Source organism: Saccostrea cucullata, unplaced genomic scaffold (genome assembly GCF_032062105.1).
Source record: "Saccostrea cucullata isolate Sc308-1 unplaced genomic scaffold, CSIRO_AGI_Scuc_v1 ctg1116, whole genome shotgun sequence".
NCBI lineage: Eukaryota > Metazoa > Mollusca > Bivalvia > Ostreida > Ostreidae > Saccostrea > Saccostrea cuccullata.
In genome coordinates this window covers 219,649-243,381 of record NW_026925174.1, presented here as the reverse complement: position 1 = coordinate 243,381, position 23,733 = coordinate 219,649, and the positions used below count along the sequence as shown (strand labels likewise).

At 33.3% G+C, this 23,733-nt stretch overlaps 1 protein-coding gene across 1 annotated transcript; it reads left to right on the top strand.

The window, feature by feature from the left end:
- The first annotated feature begins 18,533 nt into the window (after positions 1-18,533).
- LOC134268233 (fucolectin-like) lies at positions 18,534-22,529 on the top strand. The gene is made up of 4 exons (XM_062750423.1): positions 18,534-18,909; positions 19,941-19,962; positions 21,311-21,517; positions 22,136-22,529. Exons 1-4 carry the CDS (start codon positions 18,595-18,597, stop codon positions 22,339-22,341), a joined length of 750 nt encoding a protein of 249 aa, XP_062606407.1. The 5' UTR covers positions 18,534-18,594; the 3' UTR covers positions 22,342-22,529.
- Positions 22,530-23,733: the final 1,204 nt, after the last annotated feature.

Here is a 23,733-nt window from a genome sequence, read left to right as displayed (position 1 = left end):
ACACTCCTCTCGTTTGTTTTAGATAATACTGCTATAACTAGCTGAGATAATACTGCTGTCTCTGTACACTCCTCACCTTTGTTTTAGATAATACTGCTATAACTAGCTGATGTATCTGTTTGTTTACTACTCCTCACGTTTGTTTTAGATAATACTGCTATAACTAGCTGATGTCTCTGTACACTCCTCACCTTTGTTTTAGATAATACTGCTATAACTAGCTGATGTCTCTGTACACTCCTCACGTTTGTTTTAGATAATACTGCTATAACTAGCTGATGTCTCTGTACACTCCTCACGTTTGTTTTAGATAATACTGCTATAACTAGCTGATGTCTCTGTACACTCCTCACGTTTGTTTTAGATAATACTGCTATAACTAGCTGATGTCTCTGTACACTCCTCACGTTTGTTACTTATAATAATACTCCTCACCTTTGTTTTAGATATACTGCTAAACTAGCTAGCTGACACTCTCTGTAATACTCCTCACGTTTGTTTTAGATAATACTGCTATAACTAGCTGATGTCTCTGTACACTCCTCACGTTTGTTTTAGATAATACTGCTATAACTAGCTGAGGTCTCTGTACACTCCTCACGTTTGTTTTAGATAATACTGCTATAACTAGCTGATGTCTCTGTACACTCCTCACGTTTGTTTTAGATAATACTGCTATAGCTAGCTGATGTGTCTGTACACTCCTCACGTTTGTTTTAGATAATACTGCTATATCTAGCTGAGGTCTCTGTACACTCCTCACCTTTGTTTTAGATAATACTGCTATAACTAGCTGATGTCTCTGTACACTCCTCACCTTTGTTTTAGATAATACTGCTATAACTAGCTGATGTCTCTGTACACTCCTCACGTTTGTTTTAGATAATACTGCTATAACTAGCTGAGGTCTCTGTACACTCCTAACGTTTGTTTTAGATAATACTGCTATAACTAGCTGAGGTCTCTGTACACTCCTCACGTTTGTTTTAGATAATACTGCTATAACTAGCTGATGTCTCTGTACACTCCTCACGTTTGTTTTAGATAATACTGCTATAACTAGCTGATGTCTCTTTACACTCCTCCCGTTTGTTTTTGATAATACTGCTATAACTAGCTGATGTCTCTGTACACTCCTCACGTTTGTTTTAGATAATACTGCTATAACTAGCTGAGGTCTCTGTACACTCCTCACGTTTGTTTTAGATAATACTGCTATAACTAGCTGATGTCTCTACTACACTCCTCACCTTTTTTTAGATAATACTGCTATAACTAGCTGATGTCTCTGTACACTCCTCACGTTTGTTTTAGATAATATTAACGCTATAACTAGCTGAGGTCTAACACTCCTCACGTTTGTTTTAGATAATACTGCTTTAACTAGCTGAGTCTCTGTCTCTTATTATTATGTTTTGTAAAATCATTTGAGGTCTCTGTACACTCCTCACGTTTGTTTTAGATAATACTGCTATAACTAGCTGAGTCTGTGTTTGTTTTAGATAATACTGCTGATGCTATTTGATCAAATCTAAATACACTCCTCACGTTTGTTTTAGCTATAACTAGCTGAAAAATAATACTGCTATAACAGCTGATTTATCCTCACCTTTGTTTGTAATACTGCTATAAAATAGCTGATAATACTGTTTTTAGATAATATAACTAGCTGATGTCTCTGTACACTCCTCACGTTTGTTTTAGATAATACTGCTATAACTAGCTGAGGTCTCTGTACACTCCTCACGTTTGTTTTAGATAATACTGCTATAACTAGCTGAGGTCTCTGTACACTCCTCACGTTCGTTTTAGATAATACTGCTATAACTAGCTGAGGTCTCTGTACACTCCTCACGTTTGTTTTAGATAATACTGCTATAGCTAGCTGATGTCTCTAGTTTGTTTTAGATAATACTGCTGCTGATGTCTCTGTACACTTAAGTGCTATAACTAAATGATGTCTCTGTACTCCTCACGTTTGTTTTAGATAATACTGCTATAACTGCTGATGTCTCACAATTTTTTTTAGTTACTGTATAACTAGCTGAGGTCTCTGTATAATACTGCTATAACTAGCTGATACAGACATTTGTCTAGCTATGTCTCTGTACACTCCTCACGTAATAATACTGCTATAACTCCTGCTATAACTAGCTGATGTCTCTGTACAACCTTTTGTTTTAGATAATAATGTTTATCCTCAACTAGCTGATGTCTCTGTACACCTCACGTTTGTTTTAGATAATACTGCTATAACTAGAGAGAGAGAGAAGAAACATATTACACTCCTCACGTTTGGTTTACTGCTATATAATACACTCCTCACGTTTGTTTTAGATAATACTGCTATAACTAGCTGAGGTCTCTGTAACTCCTCACGTTTGTTTTAATAATACTGCTATAACTAGCTGAGGGTATCTAATTATATAACTCCTGTACACTCCTCACGTTTGTTTTAGATAATACTGCTATAACTAGCTGATGTCTCTGTAACTCCTCAATTTGTTTTAGATAATACTGCTTTTAACTAGCTGAGACACTCCTCACTGTTTGTGAAAAGAAAATTGTACAACTGTTTTGTAGATAATACTGCTATAACTAGCTGATGTCTCTGTACACTCCTCACGTTTGTTTTAAAGATAATACTGCTATAACTAGCTGATGTCTCTGTACACTCCTCACGTTTGTTACTTATAACTAATTCTTTAATAACAGATAATACTGCTATAATAATAACACATGTTTGTTTTTGATAATACTGCTAGCTTAATTTCTCATAACTAGCTGAATTATTTGCTACAGATATAAATCATATTTAGATTAAAAGAATGCTATAACTACCTGGTCTCTGTACACTTCACGTTTGTTTTAGATAATACTGCTATAACTAAGACTGAGGTCTCTTACACTCCTCACGTTTGTTTCACACCACTGCAGACTCCCCGATAGCTATAACTAGCTAGGGACAGTAATTATCAGTAAATGTCTCTGTACACTTGTCTAAGTTTTTCAGCAGGGACAGTAAACGGGTCAGTAATTGTCTAAGTTTATACTGCTATAACTAGATTGTCTGTACTTTCCTCAAGTTTGTTTTAGATAATACTGCTATAACTAAAGGTCTCTCCTCACGTAATTGTCTAAGTTTTACAGTAACGACAGCACATTGTCAGTAATTTTCTAAGTTTGTCAGTAAAAAATGGGAATGTCAGTACGTTTCTGACTTAGTAGTGATAACTAGCTGATGTCTCTGTACACTCCTCACGTTTGTTTTAGATAATACTGCTATAACTAGCTGATGTCTCTGTACACTCCTCACGTTTGTTTTAGATAATACTGCTATAACTAGCTGATGTCTCTGTACACTCCTCACCTTTGTTTTAGATAATACTGCTATAACTAGCTGATGTCTCTGTACACTCCTCACGTTTGTTTTAGATAATACTGCTATAACTAGCTGATGTCTCTGTACACTCCTCACCTTTGTTTTAGATAATACTGCTATAACTAGCTGATGTCTCTGTACACTCCTCACGTTTGTTTTAGATAATACTGCTATAACTAGCTGATGTCTCTGTACACTCCTCACCTTTGTTTTAGATAATACTGCTATAACTAGCTGATGTCTCTGTACACTCCTCTCGTTTGTTATAGATAATACTGCTATAACTAGCTGATGTCTCTGTACACTCCTCACCTTTGTTTTAGATAATACTGCTATAACTAGCTGATGTCTCTGTACACTCCTCACCTTTGTTTTAGATAAGCAATATTATCTTAGCAGATTCGTTAAAGGAAAGAACAAACGAAGGTAACTGATTGATTTTACCAGTAGATAAACTAATTGCTATTAAAGATCAGTAGATCAATGGGAAAAGGAAACATGAAGTACAATAGGCTTTGTTTATTTATAATATTGATGCAATGAAGATAACAATATTTCGATAAGATTTTGTCATCACTTCACATTGCAAATTCAACTTTTAATTGCTCCTAAACGTTAAAAGGGTTCTTCTTTACAGATAAGAATAAAATGGAATGATAAATTCTACTTCACAGAATTTTCGAACAAAAAAAATATCAAAAGAATGAAATGCTGATAATCGACCTCGAATTAGTATTTCAATATGATAAAATCTAAGTTTTTTTGGACCTATCCCGACGTTGTGTAAGGGGGATTTTCGCTTCATTATAATACTTCAATCAGAATTGATTTTTATCGAAAAGTGCAAAAAAAGGTGCCTCAACATCTTGTCTTCAATTCCAATTACAAGGAGTCGACAAGAAGTCACAACATTGTTTTCTTCCTATAAAGATCAAATACATAGGGATCACAGTCCTGCATTGCTCAAGTATTGTATAAACTTTCCCTGTTACTGTTATAAGGTGAGATTACAACCATAAGAAAATTTTCTCTTCTCTCTTTTATATTTTATGTGAAATTCTTTTCTTTTTAAGAGTAATTTATCTATTTTACCACCTGAAAACACATCTTTACTAATGTCTAGATTAATTATTTTAAGTCCGGACAAAAATCCATTAAAAATTACTTGACAATCTTTGAACAGAAACTTTAAATATGCAGAAATAAACCTACTTGTATATTTCTACACGTGATTTTACACAAAAATGGTATTCAAACCAGTTTCATAGCTGTCGCATAGTAGAAAAACACAGTAATTGTAAATATAAAATATGAAAAATGAAAAACTCTTCCAGTGGCTAATGAGAGATTGATTGAATTCTCTGAAATGGTCAGAATATTGATCATGGATTAAAAAATGATGGCGTAAAAATATTACTATTGGTATTTTGGTTAATCAATGTTAATAGCTTATTTTTTTTAATTTGTTTGAAGTAGGACATGTTCTTGCCTGTCGACTCATTGAGAGTTATAACTTCGTGTGTACGAAATGAAACATATTGAGATAACGAACAGTATTCAAGATCAAAAATCGATAAAACAATACAAAATAGAAATAGAGCAAACACGGACCTCTAAAACATCAGAGGTAGGGTCAGGTACCATAGAGGAGTGAGCATCCCCTGCCGACCGGTCACACTCGCTGTGTTCTCCTTTTCATGATCGAGAAATAACGGGAAACTCCGTCATCAATTCAAAGTATAATAATGGACCAACAATTATTATGAAAAACATCAGTCAGCATTTGACTCAATGATAAATTCTCTTTGCTAACACGGTCATTGTATAGACCATAGAACGAAATGATGACTTTAAACAAGACTGCTGAAATTCTTGTTTCATTGACGTGTTTGTCAATAATTTACCTCGTTTTAGGAATTGTTCATACGTAGAGCATACTCTTGCGTATCGAATCAAATGAAATATATAAACTCCGTATGTAGGCGATGAAGGTATATTGCTACATTAGTAGGGAACGCTAATGATTGAAAGGTTGAAATCATCACGTTCATAAATAACTTTGTTGTAAGGTTACAATTATAAAAAATTTCCAGTAAAGTTTGATCTTATTGGTTTCTGTAAATTTTTGATAATCTATATATTTTTCTAGTTTTTAAGTGTCATTATATGATGTGCACCACTTCTCCATTATTTGACGCACAGTACACCTGAGATTCACGGTTGGTTATATGAAGAGAGTTATAAAAAAGAAGCTCGGTATTGCATTTTAGAACAATTACATGAACCTACTGTATATCTTTTATTTTTAAAATTTAATTCCCAAAATTCAAATTATATTGAACTTTAGAACAAATTTATGTCTTTACCTGCTTCAGCTTGGACAAGTACATAATAACCGTCTAATCAAAATGTAAATTTGTCCATTAAAAATTCAGAAAGAGTGTCACACTAGAATTCACATAACGGATGATCACTCGTGTACATATACATTATTGTACAAGCCATATAAACCTGTTTTATATGATTGATAATCATTTCATGTCAGAAAAGCTGACTAGCATAGTGCAAGTAATGCATTAACCTATAATAATATTCAAACTACTGCCGGAATAGAATTTTTAAGAAACTGAATTCATCCGACTGTTTTATGTAGAAGAGAATACGGTAACAAATGAAATGAAACTCTTCTACGTGGTGTTTGTGTTTCTGGGATTCTTGAGTCAGCTGACCCGAGCTCGTTACCATGGTGAATTTTCTCTCAGATTTTTCGGGAAGCTTCCAAACAAAGAATACCAAACCATTTTCTCAGCAGAGGGTCAGATGTTTGTTAAGGCAATTAATAAGTGTTCCCAATTCTGTGCCAATGACAAACGATGTATAGGGATAGAAATTTGTCAAATCAGACAGGATTTGTTTCAATGTCGAGTTTGCTGTGAGTGGAAGAAAATGGGAACAAACAAATTTGATGAACAACCCGGATGTAAATACCTAGAAATGGTATTTTTATCAAAACTTTCTTGTAACCCAATGTTACATTTTAATTTTTTTTCCTTCAAGTCTGCCTGCATTTCAATGAAAAAAATTAAGTTATATACAAAGGACTTTTTATCATTTCACAACTTTTTATAGCTGAAGATGAATTTTCGATTATAGTGACTACTAAAATTATGTTGGGAAATCAAATTTTAAGCTTTTAAGCAATAAGCATGAAAGATGCAGAAAAACTCTCAATTTTAGAAGAGAATTAATAATTAAAATTTTGTTCTTACTAGGAAACAGAAAATGACCAAAACTGTAAGTAGATATATATACATTTCCTTTGTTATTAGAAATAAATTTTTTTGGTTTGTATTGAAATATATGAAAAAACGAACTATATTAAAGCTCAAATGTCATTTAAACGGTTAAAATCGGAAAAAGAGCAAACAATTATCTCCTAAAACTCAGGTTTGATCAGGTGTCTTGGAGGAGTAAACATACCCTGTTGACGACTGGTCACACCTGTAGTTTGATTCTAGTCATGATCGGGAGAAAAGAGAAAAAAAAAATTAGACAATTCTGTGTTTAAAGGCAGGTAAATACTGTCAAAACACAAATTTACTTGGGTATTTATTTTTCTTTGTTTTCGAGGTATTTAGAGACCAACGAATTCATGAACTCGTCGAAATATAAGATTTTATTTACATGACTACTATACATTCTCCAAACACGAAATCAAAATCCTACAATCCAATATTTTTTTCCCCAAACCTTGAAAATTTTACCTACGAAAATTTGTGATTATACAGTATGGTAAAATTTGAATTAATACATATAGTACCTGTATCATGCTGCAAAATCATACCCTGTATACACTCCTAAACATTGCATTGTAACATTTTTTTTCGTCGAAAACTGTATGAAGAATAGAGGAATGTTCTATTTTTAATACATATCTTAGCTGATTACTTATCCATCTACGTGATTCTGTATGATACATGCTTATATTGCAGGGTCAGATATTGAGCATCCTATTTCTATATTACCTTTCACTGTGATTTAAAAAATTATAAACACTGTACACTCGGACAGATTTCCTTAAAGCTGAACACGACTCGTAAATAGGCATACGCCATTTTCGATAGCATTATCTACGATACATCAATACTAGGGTATACTCGTCGCATTCGTTACACCTGACTGCTTTATTGTCACAGGTATCGGCGTGGAATGGCGACCCGTGTTCGTGCTGATTATCTTGCATTACCTTTGTTTATATTTTATTGCAGTTACGTTTATTTGTGTTGTTTGTATACTGCACTGACCTTTACAACTATAACTGTAAACTTATTTGGTATCTTACTTTCCTGCATTAGATGAAGTATTACGGTATTATTCTCGCTACTGAGTCCTGTATAGTATACGTCCGTCTACACCGGTGTCGACTGATTACACTGAACAGTGTCTAACTTCTGCCCTATTTATAGGGGTCTGCAGAGTAGCGAGACTCGGGAACGAAAATGGCGGACACATTCCTTTTACGAATCGTGTTCAGCTTTAATAACAATGAGAACAATTTTACAGGTAACGTTCTCACTGCCCTATATATCGTTATTATGTCGCTGCAGCCTCATTGTGACGTCATGTTACCGCGAGTTTCTCTATGTATATATGTATGCTTGAGAATACAAAAAAAAATGTCTTTCAAATCCATTTCGTACAAAGTGAAGTACAATAATGTAAATATTATATCATGTTATTCTTCCTCTTATTGAATCGACTCAAATAAATGCAAAAGTATATGTGTGTGTGTTATTATGGTACACCACATGAATTTATCTACGTTTATTTTCAATCTCATAAAATTTGTAAAAGAAGAATAGTGTATTACATACAAGTATTATGATTCTACATGCAGTATTATGGTACACATCTTTCTGTGTGTATTGGCCTTAAACAATTGACTTACAAGAATGTGAACAACGTCAGTCAGCATCAGCTTATGACTGAATGTTAGGTTGTAGTTGCTGAAAAGGCTATTGTATCGAATAAGAACTTATGAAAGGATAACCTCTCCTCCTTTAAAATCATTATAAAAAATCATTAACTTCTTTTTCTACATCTTAAGGACATATGCAACGTAGTTTGAAGTTTTTTTCACACAGTTGAAAAGTTCCAGTTCTTAAAGAAACTGTGCTATTATAATATTTGAACCGTGTAAGATAGAGACTTCATATTTGTTATGCCTACGCCACTTATCAAGCTTTTTCAAATGACACCAAGATGAATGACCTTGTGACCTTGGCTGTGACCTATATGCTATAAATTAAATCTTTCTAACTTTTGCCATAACTTTTGAACCATATAGGAGATAAAGACTTCATGTTTGGTATGCGCACTTCACTAATTAAGTTCTTTCAAATGAAACCAAGATCAATGATCTTGTGACCTTGACTGTGACTTATATGCTAAAAATAGCATTTTTGAACTTTGTTGCCGCCGTTCGCATAGTGTTTCACAAACAAATCGTGTTTATATTTTTTCTCTTGAATCATCCAAGAATTTTTATCATTGATATTTTTCAAAAAAAAAAAAACTCTGGTAATGCATGCTGATTTTTTTCTATGAACATCCGATGACACTATAATCTTTATTAAAGAATATCTTGAAAACTTATCAATAGGTAAGGTACTTTGTGTGTATGTCCTTAACAAAAAGTTGGTGTATATATGTTCGTAACGAACAATAATTTGATAGACGGTTTTTAAATTCAAACATATTCATTTTCTTTTTTTATTGATTATGAATTTATTTTGAAATTGTATTTAAAAAAACGTGCAACAATTATTTTAGATCCTGTCAGCAAATATTTGTAGAAATGAAATCTTTTATTATAAGACTCTTTTTCCTGTGTATGAGAAAAGTTTCTGTGAGTAAGCACCTTTATTTGAGTGCGACATTTGTGAGTTGCTGCGAACTTAATCACAGAATAAGATATCATCAGGATAAATCTGTCCAATATCGATTGTTTATATTGTACTGTATCTCGTACTACAGAACTGCAGATTACTTTCTAAATGAAAGCAGAATAATAATGAAAATCACAAAAGACAAATTGGTGAAAATTATTTATGTGTTTGGAATGATTTTTAAACGCATGGTGAAATACCAAAATAAATATTTTACAGCTGTTCAATGATTTTGTTGTCATTGTTCTTGAACTGTGTCCTGGAACCAAGGAATTAAAAAGAATTCCGATGATTTAATACGCAAGCAGATCAGTTCATAGGAAGACATCCTGCATTTTTTTATTCCGTTTATACGTCATTGTTTTGCGCTTTAATCTTAAAAAAAAGCTGTCATTCAAAGCAGATTAAAAAAAAGAGCATACTATTCAATGTATCAACTTTCATTTAGTTTATTTTATTTTCGTTTAATTATTGTAATATTTTTTGGCAAGAAATCTTTTTCCTGAATGAAATATATGGATATAACGAACAATATTCAAACTCAAAAGTTTATTAATCAATACAAAATTGGAGCAGAGCAAATATTGACCGCCATAATGTAAAACATAGGATCAGGTGCCATGGAGAAATGAGTATCCCCTGCTCCTCGCCATATTCGAGAAAAAACAGGAAAAATCTAGTGTGTAAATAATCGTCTAATTTATATATTGCACAACACTATAATATTATAAACTGTATCTCCCGTCCCCTCAGAAATCAACAAATAAAAGTCAATATCAAGTAAAAAGCAACAGAATAGAGACTTTTTACAGTAGCGGTGACTGTCGTATTGCGTTCAGTTTTTGATGACGCTGATTATTTTGTTTTCAGTATAGCGGTATCTGCCGTATTGAGTTCAGTTTTTGATGACGCTTATAATTTTTTTTACAGAGGCTGTTGGTATCGTATTGCGTTCAGTTTTTGATGACGCTGATAATTTTGTTTCAGTAGTGGTAACTGTCGTATTGAATTCTGTTTTTGATGACGCGTAAAATTTATTCACAGTACTTGTAATAACCGTATTGAGTTACGCTGATAATTTTTTAAACAATACTTGTAATAACCGTATCAAGTTATGTTTTTGATGACTCTGATTATTTTTTTCCAGTAGCTGTAAGTGCCGTATTAAGTTCAGTTTTTGATGACTACAACCTTTACCTGGAAGCAGCCCATGCAGTGGATGGAGTGACACGCTGTCTTGAGCATGACCTAGCTCACACTAAGGAGGAGACAAATCCGTGGCTGAGGATCGGTCTGAGTAATTCGGTTAATGTAACCCCCCGTTCACACAGAGCTGCGACTCTACGGCGATCATCCCGATCAAGCCACGACCTGAAATTTTTTTGGATCGTGGCAGATCGCAGCCGATCGGCGTCTAAATAGAGCAATTTGGCAAATTATGGTCTTCGGTACGACCGTACTACGATGTCCCTACGTCAAACGCGCTGCTAACACGCTTCTACTACGGTGTTACACAGACCGTTGCCGACAAGCAGCCGTGTTAACTGCGTTTACGCTACGCTGCCACTACGACATTGAAGACCATACTACGACGCTACACAGACCTAGATGATTGTACTGCGATGTTTCTACGGTGGTACCGATCATTATTACGATTGCATTACGCTTCTAGTACGATTTTGGCGATGATGTAAATATATCTTGCAACCGTAGATTTTTGTAGTACAATTTTGGCGATGATACAAATCTTGCGACCGCAGTTTTTTTGCGGCCTTTATCACATGGTTTACGGGTATTTTCAACTTTAACTGTAACAAGATGTGAAAAGTCTCAATTGCAAATGATCATCAAGTATAGTGTCACCCTTTACATGTAGTTAACAGATGATGATTGGTCAAATATCAGCACTATAAGAACAAACTCCTGTCTGATAGGTCGTGATACGATCGGCGTAAGTCATTGTAGGTCTTCGTAGGATCTTCAGGAACGTAAAGAGATCGTAGTGAGAACGTAGTACGAACGTAGAGGGAGCGTTGTATGAGAGTACTTGGTAAGTTTCTACGCTCCCACGGCGCTTTTACTACGATCACGAAGATCTCTCTACGATGCTTCCGCGCTGCTTGTACGATTACGGCGCTTCTGCTGCGCTCTTTTTACGACTTAACCCCGATTCTTGTTGGCCACGATCCCGCTACGCTTGTTTTGAGCATGTTAAAAATAAGCGTGGCGAGAGCGTAGAGCTCGCCGATCATGAAGATCCTACCGCGCGATCTTACTACGCTTTTGAAGACTCCACGACGTTTCTCCTGCGATTTGTCACGATCGGCCACGCTTTCAGCCACGCTTTGATCGTAGTATAAGCGGCGTCTATGTGTGAACGGGGGGTAATGAAGGTTTTGATTCACAACAGATACGGCTGCTGTGGTAAGACGGAAGTTTCCAAAAAGCCAAATGTTTATTTGTCCAAAACATCAACCTGTGTGGTCGGTAAAAATAGAATCATCCTTTAAATAATATTTATGCGACATTTTATTACCGTGATATAGTGATATTGATTTCTTTTCACAAATTCAGGTTATTGTTCTACTTTTTATGAAGCGTATGGGGATAAAAAAAACAGTATTCAAGATCAAATATCCGTAAAACAAGACAAAATAGCTTCAATTTTACAATTTTACGCCCCATTTGAGAGCTTTTCTTCAAAAGGAAACAAATCTTTATCAAGGATTTCTTACTAAAATATACAAGCTGGAAATTAAAAAGCGTATGAAATGTAACACGATTTGAAAAAGGATTTTTTATGCCATATTCGATAGATCAATCTCTATAACTGAGAGTCCTTACATAAAACTGCTCATTTAAAACATTGTTCAGTGTAATCAGTCTTCACCGGTGTAGACGGATGTGTTTTATACAGAACTCGTCAACTCAATATTGACAAAATAAATGTGTTCTTCAAATGAAGGGGGGGGGTGTTAAAATATTTAAAAGAAACTTATATCAGTTGCAATTGTCAGTGCAACATATCTGCAATGAAAGTAAACAGAACTAATGTAAGTTAACTAGCATGAACATTTGTCGCCTTACACGCTGATACCCGTGACATTAATTAATGCAGTCAGATTAGACGCACGTGAATACCACGCTGTAGATATCATAGATAGTGATATCATAAATGGGACTTGCCTTCAGCTTTAACGACAATATCTAATGACACGTCATTGTCAATGGTTTTCCGAGGGTAAATGTTAATCTTTAAAATATAGGCACCTTTTATATCATATGTATCTCACTATTTATATAATTTTTATTTAACACAGTTTTCCTGTCTTATTTCAGTAGGGACCTTTACATGTTATACAGTTGAATTTACATTTTTTGTCTTTTATGCAGCACATGCATCAAATATCAGCAAACATAGCAGAAACTTAATCAATGTTGCTTAAAATTTTGAGAGAATGTTAAAATTTTTTTTTCTTTAGTACACATTAAATACCCTCCCCCTCTCTAAAAAACATGGCAATGCTAACAAAAATATGGGTTATCTTAACGTTTCATACAACATGACGGCGTCCATCAGTCTATTAGCTGAAAAAGTTTTTAGCCATTTTAGATAATATTTATTGTTTTAAAATTAAAAATTTATATCAAAAGATCCTGTTTAATGTGAAAATGAAATGTAAAGAATAGGAAAGTGACAATAGGCGCTATAGTTAAAATTGAAAAAGCGATGCAAAAGGTATCTTTTACAAAACAAAACAAAATGCTATGCAACAAGATCCGGTAAAATCTTGGACAAGTTGTCTAGTTTAAAAAAAATAATCCTTACTACGTTCTGAAATTTTCAGTGCTCTTTAGTAAATATATTATCAAAATGAATATATATAACAAATTTCAAATAGATATTTGCATAAATGAACAAATTATGGAATTTTATGTTATGTATTGTATTGCCTTACAGCGCACGGATGATAACGTAAAAGTGTCCAAAGAAATGTCACTTTTTATCTTTGCTAAAAAAAAAAGTTGGATACGTCCCACTTACATTTAGGAATTTCATTGATGCACGTACTTGAGTTTCCATAAACATTTCAAATGTGATCTGAAGATTTATAAGTAAGTTACAGAGAAAATATTCTCACCATCAATCACCTAACAGAAAATCTTATATCGACGGTAGGCAATAACAGCGTTTTTCGCTATTACCATTGTAGTTTGCCTGTACGAGGGCTGTTCGAAAATTATTGAGACATTGTGTATATTTTGCTTTCTAATGAACGTCTTTCGGTGAAAATTTGCATATACGTTTGACATACATTAAGAATTAATAAAAGCAAAAAATATTTGACAAATATTAAATATTTTCTGTACAATGGCATATAAATGGGTCGTCAGTAGGGTTACCCGGAGCAGTCTCGAAGTCAGATATTGAAAATATGTAACACCAACGTTCTAACTCTTCGTGGACCCATAATAAGATCGAAAATAATTCTGTTTATGTGCATAATTTTTCAGCTTTAATTCAAATTCATGTTGTGCAACTTTGATAGAATTTTGATCAGGAATATGGATATCATAAAAAAAATCAAGCGCGGTAGAGAAATCTGCTAAGAAAAAAAAATGGATTTTGACGTCAAGGGCGGAGCAGCGAACATACCTAAAATTTTGTGTAGCGCAATGTAGAACTCTTTTCAAGACACAACAACCTGCTAGAATAATAACTACTAGAAAAAAATAGTGTGTTAGGGTTTGTTATTTCATTGGTATACATTTTTTTTTTACAATTAATTCAACCAGAGTAAAATCAAAAGCTCCGGACGACCATCAGTTATTACGTACGGTATTAATATTGTTACGGTATCAATATCGTTGACCCACGTTGCATAAATCGGCACTGCATGATTTTAAGTCATCTTTTCCCACAAATGAAAATATTACACTCGGGTAGCAATAGCATACATTTTTAAGGAATAGTTTAAGAAAAGAGACTGTTTGATTTTTTATTTGTTATATGTAATAACAAAGAAGGATAAAGATTAAACGCTTCCCGATCGTTTTACATGCGGAACCATCCCTGGCTGACGTGAGGTAAAAATGACGTAGTGATGCTGCTCCGGGTCGATAGACATATGCACGTTTATCATTTCACCGAAACTTTTCTTAATATCACAGGAATTAGAAATTTTGCATAAGTATTTTATTCGTTCTTTATAAAATGTTGATGGGTTTTCCTGAAATTATTTCCGTCCTTTATGGAGTAAATGTAATTGTCTCAATAATTTCCGAACAGCCCTCGTATGTTTTGTACTACTCAGAGAATGGGTAAAAAAGACTCCGCTGAGAAAACTTTCTTTCCATTTTTATGCCAAAGATCTGGTAATATTTCATTGTATATTTCATTGCATTTTTTTAGGATTATCAACAATTTTAGGATTGTTAAAGTATGTGAAAAGGATGGTCTTTGTTCTTTTTAGTGTGTATATGCTTTTTCATGGACAAATATTTTCAGTCTTTGTGAGATTTTTGTAAATTGTAGAGATTTTACATATACTTATATATAAGATGAAATATCAAACAAAATTTGGATATAATTGAAATTAAATTTTTACCCTTCATATCTGTCGCACTATAGGCGCTTCGTTCGCCTTATCTTCCCATCTTGTTTCCCTGTTTTAAATTACGCATGTAAATTTGCAGTTAGATTCAGATTCGGTTAATGTTCACTTGGGCAAAAGAACAAGATTTTAAACAATTATATTTGCATATCCACTGCTCTCTCCCACTATGAACATGTAGTCATCAACTGCGTTCATAGCACTATAGACGCAACTGCTTCTACTGTGACTGCAATTGCTCTATCACATTCGTGTGGAACAATCTCTACTACACTTATAAACTCTGTTGAGAAGTATATATATGAAATGTTTTGTAAGAGGAATAAAAGTAAGTTTTTGATAATCTTCGTTGAAAAAAAGGAAAGTCAGAATGCTTAAAATTGCTAATTTATATCTTTAAAAATTCAATTTTGGTCAATGTATTTAATTGTATAATTAAACTTTTTAAGATTTTAGAGAACTGCCATATTTTTATTTTTTCGTATCATGCATATTTGTACAAAGAACGATAACTCTTCACACTTGGGTAATAACATTCAGATTTAGAGAAAATTTCTTTAACTAGTATATCTATTTCAAGAATGATTTCAGCTATTAAAAATAAATAGAAAAACTAAAAAAAAAAAAAATATAGAAAAGCATTCTGGAGTAATAATCATTATAAAAGCATTCTCAGTTTTCATTATAGTGTTAAATTATTGATTTTTGTCAGAGGGTTTTAAAAACGTTGATCGATGACGTCACAACTGCATCAAAACAAAAATATGATGACAGCGCTGCTTGTATCCAGATAACTGTGTTTGAGAGGGAAATACGTTATAAATATGTTTGTGATTTATTAGAGAAAAGGAGCATTAATCAGGTTTACTGATTTTAAAGCCGTATGTTTTTCTTTACTGAAGTCAAGAAGCTGTGTCCTTATGTAAGTCAGGATTTCCTCTGATATTCTTGAAAAAAATCAAAGAATGCAAATATAAGTAATAAACAACGATTATTCAGTGAAAATGGCATTATGAATAGCAATAGCTCTGCTGGCATATTTTCCATGATGCGCTAGCGCGCATCATGGAATATGCCAGCAGAGCAATTGCTATTCATAACGTCATGTTCACTGAATAACGTTGTTTATTTCTTAAATGAATACTCTCAAAATCAGCGTAAATTTTCATATACAGAATTGCATAATTTACTTGATTCAAGAATGACAATTATCCAACGACTCTGAATACTTTATGTGACCCCCTTGCCTGAATAAAAGCCCTGCATCGCCTGGGGAGACTTCAAACGAGTAAACGGATGGTCCGATCCCATTCCTCTAACAGAGCAACTTCAAGTTCATATTATTGCACCGAACAGAATTCCATAGCTGAATGTGCCTCTTAAGAACATCCCAGATCTGGTGACTTCGAAGGCCACTCCATTCTCTCGATAGTCTCAATTTCAAGATACTGGTTCACGGTGTTTGTTGTGTGTGACCTTGCGTTATCATCCATCAAAACGAATTCTGTTCCTTCTACCCCGGCAGATTCTGATGAAATAGAAATCAGTGGACTCCTGAATAAATGTCTCAGCACACCATTACAGGGCCTCTATTGTTCTATTGAGTCACACAGCAGTCATTAAAACGCTTATTCTTCAGTCTCCACACTCGTTGCCTTCCATAATTAAAATCCACTCAAAATTTGGATTCGTCTGTAAAGAGTACGGGTCTCTAGAGACGGATTTACCAAATTGCATGCTCTCCTTCAAAGTCCAGTCTCCTTACTCTGTGGTCTGCAGTCAAAATTGGGCGTGCTGCATTCAGGTTAGCGGTATGAAGCCTATTCACCAAGTTTGAGTAGATATTTTTAAGCTAGGTGTGTTGTGAAAGTCCCTGTTAAAAGCAACCGCCGAGTTAAAGTAGGCTTCGCTTTGCTTGCAGTCCAAGCTGGCAGTCCTGCGGGCCGTCATACAACATGGTCTCCCACTCCGAGGCCTTTCATGGACTAAGTATTTATCCTGAAATCTCTGTCCCAATGACCTTTGTGACCTGTTCATCAATATACCCACTGCAACCTGTGACTTTCCAGTGGGCAGCATCACTATGGCCCTACCAGTATCCAGTATATCGAGACGTCTTCTTTGAGGCATCCCCTGTAATTAACTTGTGTTTAAAAGATTTTTAATTGTCCTTATTTATGTCAGCCTTAAGTATTGACAGTATTTCAAGAAGACATGCATATCAGTGTTACTCTGCAATGCTGACTAGGGTAAAGATTTTTTTCGTTTGGCTTTGAACAGTGAAGTTTAGGAAGCAATATTTGTAGGTACGGTTAAACATGTAGATTATTTTATAATAAATTTCAGAATTGAGATTTTTTAATTTAACTATACACTGTATTATACATTAAACCTGACATGTAACTTACTTTTATCGTCAACTCCTATATATACCCTTATCACCTGTATAAATAGGTTATGTTTGAAGTTGACTCGATGTGCAAGAGCATGCTCTACTCACTATTTTTTCTAAAAAGAGGCAAGCAATTGACAACGAGTTCATGGACCAGAAAAATCAAAAGTCTCTTTTAAAGTTCACATTAGGTAAATTTTATGATCAATATAACGACCATGGATTGTCAGGAAATACAACTGATCACTTAGTTAAAGCAATATAAGCTGCATTTTTGAAAATTTTATTTTGCTGTTAAACTGTGATATTATGATATATTTGAATGTTACTTAAATGTTTATTATCAATTATAGACTAAAATAAAGCAGCAGAAAGACTTCTACATGTATATACAGTCCAATATATACAGTTTTATATAAGAAATCATTATTGTACAGGACGACAATAATGTAATTTTGATTCAATCGAAGCTTAAAAATAGCTCTTCCATCCCAAATATGAACAAGAAAAGTTTATTAACGTTATTTTACGTTATTTACAATTTTGCAACAAAAATCCGACATTAAAGTTGCACCTCATACTGCTTTAAATGTTATCTTTTCCGGTTTCCGTTTTAACCAATCATGACAAGGAGCACACGGCGGATGTGGCGGGTCGACAGGGAATGCTAACTTATCCATGGGACCTGATCCCACCTCTAACGTCATTTATGGAGACTATTCCTCTTACAGTGTATTTTATTAATGTTATGGATTTTTTATTTAATGATTTCTGTTCTTTGTCACCATACCTTATGAAAAAGTGAATATAGTAATGATCGATCTAAATTGAAGATATTAATTAATTATTGATTAGGAAATTTCTTTTGAAAAACATTTGATTCATTTTTCATGAGGATTTACTTAAAATGAAGACCAAAATATTTTGAATAGAATGAAATTTTGTTCTCAGATTTTGCGTTTTTTGATGGATTTTTAATCTTGAATACTGTTTGTTATCCCCATATGTTTCATCAGTAGTTTGGATAAAAACATTTAAAACCCTATATTTTTCAGCAGTGGTGATCTCTTTAATCATTACTTCCCCAATGACGTCAGCTGTTAGATCGATTTTCATAAATATCTGGATAAATAAGACATCGGATTAATGCGCTGGCCTTTTTGTGTATCATGCTACTGTCATAAATAGATTTAATTATTATGATTTTAATTAGTTTAATTTGTTCGGTAAAGAAGACAATATGATGGGAAAAAAATCATGATTTTTTTAGGCCTCATTTCTGTATTTTTTGGAGTTGCTTGTCAGCAGGCTCGTTACCATGGCGAATTCCATCTAAAGTTTTTTGGGAAGCTTTTGAATAAAAACTATCAAACAATCTTCTCAGCAGAGGGGTCTACTTTTGGAAGAACGATTAATAAGTGTTCCCAGTTTTGTGTCAATGACCAACGATGTATAGGGGTAGAAATTTGTCAAATCAGACAGGATTTGTTTCAATGTCGAGTTTGCTGTGAGTGGAAGAAAATGGGAACAAACAACATTGATGAACATCCTGGATGTAAATACTTAGAAATGGTAATTCTTTCTGTGGAATTGATAACTGTATGATACAATTGTACGATATTCTTATTTTCAAAGTCATGTAGACAAGAGAGACGAATAAACTAACTCTAAATGAAAGACACTTCTTTCTGTATTTATTATAGGACTGTCCGTTCCCGGAGTATACCTTTTACTTATTTTTAATTAGAATTGAATAGGTCTCACAGTTAATGAAACTTGAATTCAAAATTTTGTCGTGTTACATTTTTTATCGTTTGTATCTTGATATTATTCAGGGTTCTTTAATTGAAGTCTAAATTATGGTCTTGTCAAAAGTAGACTTTATATCCCATCATAATATAAACACGCAAATGTACTGTAACTAATTACAAAGAGTACTTGATAATGCATTACCTTCTTCACTTACTTATGCAGATACCTTCCTTACCCGGTTCGCGTGCTCTACGTATGTACAATTTCTAAAACAAGGTAAAATATTGGCAACAAATTGATGAAACAAGAATATCATCGATCTCAGTTTACGTCATCATTTCATAAACTCTATGGTCCATACAATTACCTTGTCAGCAAACATACGTAGTTTGTCAATGATGACAATTCATTGTTAGGCTATTATTTATACACTGGATTGACGATTTTTTTTCGTTATTTCCCAATCTTGACAAGGAGCACATGGCGGGTGTGACCGATCAGCACGGGATGCTCACTCCTCCGTGGCACCTAATCCCGCCTCTGCTGTTTTGGAAGTCCGTATTTGCTCTGCTCCTACTTTGTATTGTTTAATAGACTTCTGAGTTTTAATACTGTTCATTTTCTCCTTATATTTCGTTAATGATTAATTTTAAATTAAAAGATGCATTATTGTAACTAGTGATATTTTATATATATTAGCAGTGAGTTGAAAAAACAAGGCAAACTATGAAATTTATTAAAAATGATTAACATTTATTGCATTATATTCTTAGTTTTTAAAATTTGATTTCCATGCATCAAAAAAGTACAATAGGTCATTAAAATTTAACCACTATATTTTGCTATCCTAGGAAATAGAAAACCGAAGCAACTGTAAGTACAATTTAATTGTTTGTTGGATTTTTTTTTAAATAACTGGAATTTTTAAATTAATTGTTGAATAAATAAAATTTATCAAAGCTTTAATTCTTCCTTTTTACTTAGGAAAGTGTATAATTTCTTACTGGACATTCCCCCGGTAGTTGATTTAGTAAAAAAGATGATGTTTTTCTTTATTTTACATTAGATTAACCCATTTTTTCTTCACTGAATAAACCTAACAAAAGGTACTATAGTTAACTACTAGTATAATATACTGGGTTTAACTATAGTAAATTAAAAGTTTACACCAAAGTAAATCAAAGTATTTTTACTATGAGATGGAAAAGATGCCTCAAAGTCTTACGCATTTTTTTCATTACTTGGATATTCTACTTGAAAAAGACATTCGTGGTAACCTTACAAACAAGCTCTATGATAAACATGATGACTTTAACTTTTATATCGTCAACTTATGCAGCAATATACATGTACCTTCATCACCTGCATACGGAGTTTATGTATATCAATTGATTCGATACGCAAAAGCATGCTTTACGTATGAACAATTTCTAAAACGATGTAAATTTTTTCACAAAAAAGTTGATGAAACAAGAATATAAGATGTCTCGCTAAAAGTCATCATTTCGTAAGTTCTATGGTCGATACAATGACATTGTCAAATACAATCTATCATTGAAACAAATGCTGACTGGCGATTTCCATACTTAATGTGTTCCCATTATTTCTATATTGAATTGACGACAGTTTTTTTTTCCGTTATTTGCCAATCATGACAAGGAGCTAACGGCAGGTGTGACAGGTCGGTAGGGGATGCTCACTTCTCCATGGCACTTGATCCCAACTTGTTTTTGAGGTCCGTGTTTGCTCTGTCCCTTTTTTTTTTTAATCTTCAGTACTATTCGCTATCTCCATATGTTTCATGGACATATTTTATTTGTGAACATCCTACATGTAATTTGATATTAAAATGAACCTGTATTTTTACATATTTTTTTCATAAACGTACATATTTTGTACCTAATTTGATTGATATGAAGGTTCTCAATCTTCGATAAAAAGGTTCTCGAAAAGGGTTTCATAGTAAATCAATGTTTTTATTATAGAAAACTACAGTTAACTATAGTAAATTTTTGTTAGAGAATTGTCAATCGTATAAACAATGCAAATCCATACTTGTTTCAACTTTTCTTAATATTGCATATTGCAAAAAAAAAAAAAAAAAAAGAAAAAAAAAAAAAGAAGAAGAAGAAGCAAACTTAAGATGGACTGTAGAATGCTCAATTATAACCTTTGTTTCAATGCAATAATGGTTTAACCATTACCCATATCTTTTTAATAGTGGCCGCGAATGCAACATTGAGCACAGTTTTTGACAGCAATCACTTAGCATCAAATGCAGTAGACGGTATTACAACTTGTGAAATAGTATCAGGACCGGCACGAATAGCGCACAGCAAGACAGAGATAAACCCCTGGTTAAAAATAGGTTTGAGGAATTCCGTCAGTGTTAAGAGAGTGTTGATTCACAACAGGCAAGATTGCTGTGGTAAGTCATAAGTTTATATGTAAAAACACTTTTAAGAAATAAAATTTACATTTGCAAATGTTTTTCCTTATATAACAATAATTGAGCTTTTTACCCCTGTGTGAAACAAGTTCGTTATAAGGTAAATTAAAAAAAAATCAGTCACAAATGGAATTTTTGATAATAAAATAACTTTTTCTTAGTTTAATCGGGATGAAAATACTGGATATCATGTAATCAAATCTACAATAAAGACCTTCAGGCTCTATTGGATTTGATGACATGACCAACACGTATTTACATCCCAATAAAACCCAAAAATTGATACCTTATTTCTTTAATATTTCAATTTGCAAATGCTTTTCTTTATATAATGCCATTTGAACAAACCCTTTCTTTGTAAAACGCGTTCGTCATGTGACCACAGATTGATTGTTTAGTCGTGGTCACGCTGACGTTATAAGTGGTCGACGTGTTGAACACTGACATTCAATTTATAAATACCGTTGAGTTTTGACAAAAATAGATGATCATTAATGGTAACTTACTATTTACATGTATTATGAATGAGTGAAGAATACATATATACTAATGTTTTTGTCATCACTTACGGGGATATTTCCAAATCTCATTATACAGGTGAACGACTACAGAATGTCACGATAAATGTCACTCAAAATGGGGAAAATTACCCGTGTGGATTTTATCCTGGACCTGCTCAAAGTGGAGACCGCATATTATTTCTATGTGAATCGGGCTCCACGGGAAATGGCGTCACGATTTCTATTTTGTCAAATGGGCATCCCGGAATTCTAGCTGTGTGTGAAGTTGAAGTGTATAATTAACCTTTAAACATGAATCACAAAAAACTGATGCCTTGTTGATAAGGTAATATTATAGTGTGAAAAAAAGTTTTTTTGTAAACATTACTTTACCCTTAAATTAGGCATTGTTATATTCTTTTTAAATATTTTAAGTGAAATACAATTTGATGTTAAAACGTGACTCGTGTCTGCAATTGATCCTTGTGTGAGTGTGAATTAAAATGGCGGTAGGCACTAGTATCCAGAAAAAAGAATCACCGTCTAGTTTGTTGGGTATGCCAGGGCATCGACGATAGTTGATAGTTCCATAACGTCCGTTTTATGCAAATTATTTCACTTTTCCAACTATTCTTGATGTCCCTGGCACATCCAATAAACTAGACAGTGATTTCTTACATGTCATTGTGATATAAAATGCTGAATTTATAGATTTAAATATGTTGTCTGATAGATTTAACATGCGACCTCTCATGAACACCTGTTTGAATAGTTCGCGCCCACTAAGTCACACAAAAGAAGGACGTACGATATTGACTAGTACATGCATATTAAAAGGGCATGGACACAGTTTCAACTGAATTTTTAATACCAATTTCAATATTTATAATTCATACCTTAAGCATCATCTATTGATTAGCAAAAAAATTGAGCATCATTTGTTGATTAACAAACAAGATACAGAGCTTAAAGGTAACTGTAAAATCGTATTTAAAATTAACTTTTATTTAAAATTATCTACTTTGAACAAACATATGTAAGTATATTAAACTGTGTAAACAAAAACATGACACAGACCTTGTTTACATAACAAAGGATTGGAGCTCTAAATCTGTCTCGTATCTCGACAACTGACGTTCATATTTTTGATGATCATTAGAAAGACCCTAGTTAAATATTTGTAAAAATGGAAAAATAAATTTTGAAATTTTAGCTGAAACTGTGTTTTTGATCCCTTTGAGTCTCACATTGTACTTCTTGGTGTTTCTAGATTATAGAAAATCACATTCTGGTATTCTAACGCGTATCAAGAAATCAACTGTGTTACTGATTTTGAAAGATTTATCACAGAGAAAATGAATAAAAATTGGAAATATATTGAAATAATCAGAGTTCAAATCTCAAAAATGTTTGTTTTTCCCATCCTGAAATAAACGATAAAGGAGAAAAATATTGCTTAATTTATGATGGGATTTTTTATTATTGCCATCTATCCTAATGTTTTAAGTTATTCTTATCAATAAAAATACTTCTTATTACAGTACGGAAGAACTTGTTAAAATAAGAATAATGATTAAAATTTTTTTCTTTTTGTACATTTCGGACGTTCAATGATCGATACAATGACCTTGTCAGCAAAACAATTTATCAATGCGTCAAATGCCGACTGACGTTTTGCATGAAACATTTGGAGAT